This window comes from Halyomorpha halys, unplaced genomic scaffold (assembly GCF_000696795.3).
Source record: "Halyomorpha halys isolate HHAL.00 unplaced genomic scaffold, Hhal_1.1 Scaffold814.1, whole genome shotgun sequence".
In the NCBI taxonomy this organism is placed as follows: Eukaryota; Metazoa; Arthropoda; class Insecta; order Hemiptera; family Pentatomidae; genus Halyomorpha; species Halyomorpha halys.
Genome location: NW_027107888.1, coordinates 58,131 through 67,054, shown reverse-complemented (window position 1 = coordinate 67,054; position 8,924 = coordinate 58,131). Strand labels below are relative to the sequence as shown.

The window sequence follows — 8,924 nt, the reverse complement described above, 5'->3', positions numbered from 1 at the left end:
TTAAATAATATTTAACTATAATATATAAAACTTAATTTTGTATACAAATAACTTATCGCTGCTTTCCTAGCATAGTGGCACAACTGACAAAAAAGAAGTTTGTTATACTTTGAAATAGGTATGTGGTTCCTTTATGGACTGTCTCCTAGCTAACAGAGTAGTAAAATTATCAAATATAAAATGAATTATTTATTTATTTATTTTTTTATCAGATGTGCCTCTTTTTAAGCAAAGTAGTGATAAATTTAATTATATATTTATTGTGTATTCAATATATCTATACAATAGTTATGGTTATACATTCAAATGTATGTTCAACTTCACTCATTTGCCATGTTTAGTGATTTTCTTGGTATACTTTCCTTGAAGCTTCATATGTTCATTTTTAAGGAGCATCTTGTTTAAAAATATATGGTTTTGGATAGAAAACAAATCTGATTTCTTTTTGCTTGAATTTGAATAGATTATAGAATAGAATTTATTTTATTTTATTTTGATATACATTCTTTTTGTAGATTTACCTTGTCAATTGGGTATTTAGAGAATTTACCATTTTCCTTGTAAGCTGCCAATGCCTGATTTTCTAAGCATGAAATGTAATTTAAAGTTGTTAAATCGTCAGTGATATACTTAACAGCACAAGAATGTAACCTGTTTCCATCACATTCAGATTGACCATGCTGACATTGATATTCATGACTAGTTGCGTTCCTCTGAAAAATAAATAAGCAATCTTAAAATCTTTAATTTTTTAACAGCAATCATACAAATTTAAAAAGACAATGAATTTAAAAAATGTCAAACCTCAATAAACACCCACTTATGTGATAATTTCAATCTCCAAAATATAAAAACAAATACTACTCTATGTAATTCAGAGAAATTATAATTACATTGGAATATAATCATTCATACAATTTAAAAACAATAACTCATAAAAATATTCTTCAGAATATAGAATTATGACAGCTAAAATCTTTAGAAATGAAAAATAATTACAGAAAAAAGTCTATATGATAATATATATATATATATATTATTAATATGTAAAAAAAAAAAAATGTGGGATTAAGTAGTTCATTCCTTCATAAATCAATTTTAATTAATTTAGATTAAGTTAGAATCCCACTGAAAATCCAACCATTGTTGTGGATGTTTATCGCAATCTTATTTGATTACTTTAAAATAATTTCATATTAAGTAATCTAATAAAAATATATTATTGAAGCAATAATTTTCAGCTAAAGTAACCTAATTACTTTATTACACCTGTAAACATTTTTTTATATAGAAATAATTCCTTACTTAAAGGATCATAAGCACACTAACTGCAATTAATACTTACAACACGAACCCAACCATATGGAACCAATGTGAGTTTTGAAATTAGAGATGCAAAGTCGTATTTGGTGTCAGTATATGTAGGAAACAATTGGCTTGGAATGAATAGCTGACAGTCAGGGCATAAGGTCTCGTAATAAACGGTAACTTCAACCTGGAAATAAAATAAATGATTTTTTAAGTTAAAGATTTGTTAAGATTTAAGTATTTTTATATTTCAATATGTCATATATAAAATAATTATGTGTAACTTTAAAATTAAATCAGTACCGCTACTACCCATGAAGGGTTAGAGGTGTAGTACTTTGTACGGTAGTACTGTTACTAAACCTACGATTGTGCGAGGAGGTAATTTGGTTATAATCATGCTTCACCACCAGATTTTTACCTACCTACTTCATGAGGTTGGATGTTACCCCAGAGCTCACAAACCCACAGGGCTGGCTCATGACTACAGTGAAACAGAAAATAATTATTTGCAACAGCCGGATTTGAGCCTGGGTTAGTAGCACTGGGTTAGTAGCACAGTGCCCAGAGTAAGATTACTCAATTTGTCAACAATGTATTGTTGATCAGTAATCAATTTCATTTCTTCCTTGTTAAGAAATCCCTTAAGACAACAACAAGAATTTGTTTGCATTAATAGCTCTTAGCAATAATACAAGTTCAAGTGATAAGATTTATTTTATCTATCTCCACTGGAAGCAAGACTCTATTGTTTTGCACCAATACACTACTTCTATTGAGATGTAGTCTTATGAAAATGATCAAAATTCAGGCCGCATCCAATTGTCCCCTCACTGACTAGACTCTCTGGAGTTAGTTGTTAAGTGGACCATATCAGCCAAGTCTCAAAAACTAACTATTCTCATACTTTTATATCATAAATTACTGTAATAAAATTCAATCCTAAAAAATACCTAACCTGTTGGTTAGGAATTCCTTGTTTTTGGATTGATACCTACAAGTGATAATTTTAAATAATATTATAAAAAGATAAAATAATAATAAAAACCTATACTTGCAGCGGTATGAAGGATTAGGGGTTCAGAATTTTGTAAAGATGTACTGTTTCTAGTACATCTGGCTGTGAATGATCAAATAAAAGAGGGAGAGATTAAAGATTGGAAGTTGAGTAATTGAAATTATCAGTTCTATCAAAAAGGAAACAATGAACGCGATTTAATGTTAGTTCCTCATTGAATTTTAAATGAACAAAATATCTATTATGAAAATTAATGAACTGAAATTTACAATCAATATTGCATAGATTTACTCCGTCAATCACCATTTTATCAGCCAATCACTTATCTTTTGAGTCATTACGTTTTATAGATTATAGTCCAACAACTAATATAGGTATACACATGCTTGTGTTTTCTTTTGACTGTGTTGATTTTTTTTTTTTTTTTTTTTACCCGTTAAGTTAGTTAAAGAATTTAGTTGTAAAACATTCAGTTCTATTATTATTAGGCCTTAATAGCGGACGAAGAAGGTACAATGACGAAGCTAATGACTCACAATTGAACTACCTGTTGTGTGTCACTGAAGTAGCAACAACCTCTTTGTCTACATCTTCCGGTTATTTATTTAATTAATTTATTGTTTTTTATTTAATTTCAAAATAGTGTCAACCACTAAAATGTTGAGCATTTATTACAACCTTATTTATAATTTGTGTGAGATGTAAACAAAGCGAGGATGAACCAGATACAAAAGTTTGCAATAAAATTTCCTATTTTAGTGGCCTTAGTAATTTTGTAGTAAACATTAATTCACTAAACATAAGTTTATTATTTACTATTCGTTCTTGTTTGACGTTTCGGTTACTTCGTTCTTTAATTATATTTATCGTTATACAATAAACACTTTTTTTTCAGTTTAAACTTATAGATTCAATCATCAAATCAAATTTCATACACTGATATAATTTCTAATTTGTATAATTAAGAATAATTATGAAATATTTATTTTAACTTTGTTTATATATTTAAAGAGAGTGGAGGGGCTCTGTGGTAAGGCACTGTGCTACTAATTCCTTGGTGTTAGGTGTGAATCCGGCTGTGACATACTATTATTCTATTACTGCAGCCATGAGTACACCCTGTGGGTTCGGAAGCACGCCAGGGTCCACCCAGCCTCAAATAGTGCGTACTCTTTATTAGTGAATAATCTGGCGGTCGAGCGTGATTCTGATTCTAAATCATCTCCTTGCAAAACTACTGGTCTAGTAACAGTACTTTCTTAAAAATTACTGCACTCCTGACCCTTCATGGATTGTTGACTTATGTTTAGTGAATTAAGATTTTTTTATATATATTTTTTTGTGGGCCTCACAGGGTTCACGGACGAACAGGCTGTCACGGCGCGCGACAGGGGATCTGCGGAAAGAATTATAAATAGTGTCCAGAGACTGCTCGTACAGATTGGTCTGGCTATAAATCCACAGGAAAAAGTGTGGGTATAATTATGGAAAAAGGAGAGTTGGGGTCAATGAAGCTCTCCTTTGAGAATTCATCCAGAATTCAATGGAATCATCCAAACGACAAAAGCAGACGACTCCATATAATATAAAAAGGGATACACATTCTTGGGAGAGCTAGTATTCAATGAGGAGGCGGTGACGAAATTAAATATTAACCTCGATGAATTACTGAACTCATGCTTGGTCAAGCCGGAGCTAAAGATCAACGTTGTTAATCAGTACTTGTTCCCAGGCATTACCCTATCCAGACTGCGCCCCTTACAAAGATACGTCCTTAGATTTTGAAGGGTATTGATGCCAATATCCTCAGGAGTGTTGAGGCCATCATCGGGCTTGCCGCTAACAACTCTTCGGCGATGTTATACGCACCCAGGAGGTATCGAAGACTAGGTCTGATCCGCTGATAATGGGAGGGGGAGGTTCCTCTGCAGCATTGGTCCATTGCCCAGCGACTTTTGAATGTTCCGGATGCCCGATTCCAGTATATATATATAATTGCGAATCCGAAATCGCGACATATGCTGAAAGGATGAGCGTAGATCAGTTTTACCGAAGTATGAGAGCTCTACGGCAGTCGCTGCAAGATAATGCATTTGAAGAATGGGCCAAGTGCAGGTGGCAAGGTATTAGTGTTCACCAAATCAAAGAGACCCCGAGAGCTAATAGAAATGAGAAGCAGGAGTTCAGAATGGGTGAACAATCTAAAACTAAATATAAATTATGCACCCGAGCGTAGAGCTCCAGGAACCAGTGGACAGCAGGGAGAAGTTGGATCCCTCTGTCACAAATGCGACAGAGAGTCTGAAACACCAGCTCACGTACTGGGAAAATGCCCCAACAACTCCCTCCTTATAACACGTCCACACCACAGGGTCAAAGACGAATTAAAGAAGTTCCTCGGAAAAAAAGACTTCACCTGCTTCGACGAGGTGTATTGCATTGACACCGACGGATCCGTGAGATACATGGATATTATTGCATTCCCCAAAACCGGAGGTACGGATCCGGTCTTGGATCCAACTGTGAGATATGAGAACAATGACCTCGATCAGGTGGAAAGGGAAAAGATTGAAATTTATGAAAAATGCATCACTTTCTTTAAAGAAAAATTCCACGAGACCTTCGGGAGAGAGAGGAAGTTCACCGTGAGAGGCCACTGGTTTTGTATCTCGCGGAAAAATACCAGATAGAACAAGGAGCTTTTTGGAAGACCTAGGTGTTGGCGTTGGGGACATAACGATCATGGCGGAAAATATTATTTTGGATTCCCTGGGTATTATGCATCATCACTTCTGCATGGAAATTAACTCTGATAATATTCATTTGTGTTTTTTAACCTATTTAGTTGTTTGTTTTAAAACTTATTTATTCATTTATACTTTCTTTAAATTTATATATTAGTTCTTTTTAAATTCATTTGATTATTTTTTTTTTTTAGTTAACTACTGATGTATTTATTTTGTTTATACTTCATTTATGCGTTGCTACCTATTGATGATTTCGGTTAATTTGCTTAATTGATCAAACGGTTGTTGCAGATCACTGAAGAGGGAAGGTATGGAGGAGTGAAACAGGGGGAGTAATGAATTGGACCAATTAGTAAATTGTTATTTGGCTTTATGCGAAAAGGAGGAAAACAAATATATGTATACAGGAAAAACAATTTTTTTGTTAAGAAAAAAAGATGTATTTGAAGTATACTGTATTTAGTTTATTGATAATTATTGTTTGAAAAATGGAAAATGCTAATGTATTGTAGTGTATATATGTACAATTATAGATTGATGGGTACATTGTGTATTATAGCAACCCAATGTATTTGGGCAGCATGTCCAAATAAAGCATTTCTTTCTATTTAAATGACCTATCATTCAAGGTTTCCATTTTTATCGTTTTACTGAAACCCATTAACAAACTTAGTCACTCAGTTATCATGGTTATTTGATACGAACTATCCAAACTAAGATAACGTACCAAACACGTATGATTTATTTATTATTTATTTTTAGTGTATAGGATTTAAAAAAAAAAATTCCTGATCGTTTAAAATTATAAATATGTAAAATAACAAATGAAAAGAAAATTCAATTAACATAAATATATCATACAAAAGATATTTGTACCTAATAATGTACTTTGCCTTCTGGTAAATAGTATGTAATAATTAATAAAAACCATTATAAAATTAAAATGTGAAATGTCTGGCGTCTTTATGGTGCTTAATTGGTGATAATCATTTGTGACAACTGAGGAATATATATATAAATTCTTCAAAAATAGTTATCGTAAAAATTACAATTCTACAGCTGAAACTTTATCTCAAAATTTAAATTTTATCTTGTCAAATAGGTGCTACAAATCAACAAAAATTTAGCTTACGACCTGAAGACGAACAAATGTCTAAAACAAATGTATATAGTTTTATTTCAATAATATTGTTCTATTGGGGTATGAAAAAAAAATATATAGAAGCTATTCTATTTCTGGAACCCGTGAGAGTCATTTCATACCCTTTTTACTGTTTTCTCTGGAGGATACTTAAGTTATATATATATATTTATTGATTTTCGAAAACCCCTATTAATTTGTTTCGTTCGTTTTGAGAGATTACCTAAAATAATGAAAAAGGAAAATTTATTTATTTTTTTCGAATAGACGGATCAAAATTATGAGACTTCATTCATTGATATGTTGTAAGGAGGAAATTGTTTGCTAAAGTTTAGATAAGATGTAAACCCATTTCTTAAAAATATATATAATTAATGAAATTGTTATTAGAAGAATCAAAAACAAAGTCACAAGTCCCCTATGCCGTATTGATCAACTTCCTTAGAAAGGAAGGGCAATCAAGAAATCAAAGGGCTTACTAAAGGTGTACTTTGAAGGCAGACTTTAAGTATTTATCAACAAAATCACGGGTTTATACAGGATTTATTTAGTTATAAAAAATTCTTAGGAACTATCACTACCTTAACAAGGAAAACTGTAAGTGACCATTTTTGAAACTATAGTTTTAAGAGAAGCTGAAGGTGCACAATTAAAGTAATCCTTTAGTAAGACCTTCCAAAGGAAAGTTCATAAACATGGCCATATTTATGCACTTTTCTTCATTCATATGGCTATTTATCAGCTATTTATAGTATATAGTTATTGAATAGTAAGTAATAAATTACACCTTCATTTTGTGCAACAAATATTAAATTAATATAATATCATGAAAAGTGCATTATGCAAATGTTAATAATATAATATATAAAAGAGAGATGGTATAGGGTTATATTCTTGTAGATAATTGTTAAGTTTTTTTTTATCGAAAAGTATTTATATTCGAAAATACGATAGATTTGTATATGTTTATGTTGTTATTTTTTTTTTTAATATTTTTATTTTAATTTAAGTTTATTGGGTTATTTCCGTTGTCGTTTTTTTTTTTTTTTCTTAAATTGAATTATTTTTGTTAAAAGGAAGACGGTCAAAATAGCTTAAATAGTAATTAAACTATTTATTGTTAACGAACGTTTCGGCCCACTTTGCATGGTTTTATCGGGGCTAAGATAAGGTACAAACAAATAAAATAATGTCACAAATTAAATAAAAGGAAAATAAGGTATGAATTAAAACTAATATGTAAAAGTTTATATAAATGAATTCATTTATATATGGACCGCCTGAAGTCATCTTAACCCATCTCACCTTTCATTCCCCCAGTGGGGTGGCCCTCCCCATTCATTGTACCCCCCGGGCAGCGGCTCCTGGGCCAATATTGTAACCCCCGCCTTCAGTGGACCCAGCCCAACCCCTTATGATGCCATCTGGCAAAGAAAGGGCACCAGTTACATGTACTCAGGTATATATTAATATATATATATATTTATAATAAAGGAGGTAAGGAAAAAAAAAATGAACAAGAAAATAAAAATAAGAAGTACAAAAAGATTTTAGGCAATTAATGAAAATGGAAATAATAACAAAAACAAAAGTTGATAAAAGAAAAATATAAATTTACGGTGCACATCCGAAATTTACAGAAAATAAGAATTATATAAAGGTCAAGAAAAAAGAAAATAATGAACGAAATAGGACACTCACCTTTCTGAATGAAGGAAAGCAAAAAGAATGAATGAAGGAAAGCAAAAGGGCTGAACGAAATGAAAGCATTCCTTTATTTTTCTTGATCTTTATTCTTATTTCCCTATTTTCCGTATTTAATGTATACTATTTTTTTTTTTTTTTATATTTCTTTTTAATCTACTTTTTTATTTTCGTTTTCTTTGATTGTATAATACCTTTTGTAATTCTAGTTTAACTTTACTTTTCACTCTACATCTTATTTACATTTTCTTCATTCATTTTTCACATATTTTAAACTGTTTTTAGCCGCACCATAGTTTTCTTTTATTTCACGTTGTCAATTCTCTTACTTTGTTACATCATTATAGTTGTTGTATACTGTCTCTTTCAGCCCTAATGGAGTCCTGCAAAGTGGGGCGAAACGTAAGCTCACAGTAAGTAATTTCATTAATCTTAGAGTTCTTTTGATCGCTTCCGGATCATCTGCCTTTTATATATCATACATGATAAATCAACGATCTTCCAATAAATAATATAATGTATATAATATAAAGAAAAATTACTTACAGGTGTCACATTTTCGCTGGAAGGCCTCGCCAAGACGCAGGTTGCGATGGTAACCAACAAGAAGAGAACTGCCATTGCTGCAGACTACCAGCGTGATTATTACTCGTTATATATAGGGATGGTGGAGGGGGTAATGACGGCGTGGAGTTCACGATATCAAACAAGTGTCGACTTCTCCAAAGAGGTTGCATTTATCATTTATTGTAACCTTATATATATTTTGTTTTTGTTTTTTCATCCTTAACATTCAGAAAATAATGATAACTAAATACAATTAAATATTGGGGTTAATGAAAGTCTTCCTTAGATAATTTCTCCATTTTTGTTAAAGAAATTGTAACATAGATATGAGAAAAATAAAAATGACTGTCATTCGTATCAGGTCAACAATACTTTGTTACCTTTCTTCAAAATTTTTATATTGGTATCATTGGATTATAGTAATAATAATAATACTCAT

The 8,924-nt window shown here is 31.3% G+C and overlaps 1 protein-coding gene across 1 annotated transcript in view; it reads right to left on the bottom strand.

Annotated features, from left to right (window-relative positions):
- The window catches only part of LOC106686390 (gamma-interferon-inducible lysosomal thiol reductase), an 11,593-nt gene extending 2,987 nt beyond the window's left edge, over positions 1 to 8,606 (bottom strand). The window contains exons 1-3 of the mRNA XM_014429671.2: positions 8,465 to 8,606; positions 1,346 to 1,495; positions 522 to 713 (exon numbers count right to left, since the gene is read on the bottom strand). Coding sequence (XP_014285157.1) covers positions 522 to 713; positions 1,346 to 1,495; positions 8,465 to 8,539 — 417 coding nt within the window. The 5' untranslated portion in view covers positions 8,540 to 8,606. The remainder of the gene's footprint in view (positions 1 to 521; positions 714 to 1,345; positions 1,496 to 8,464) is intronic.
- Positions 8,607 to 8,924: the final 318 nt, after the last annotated feature.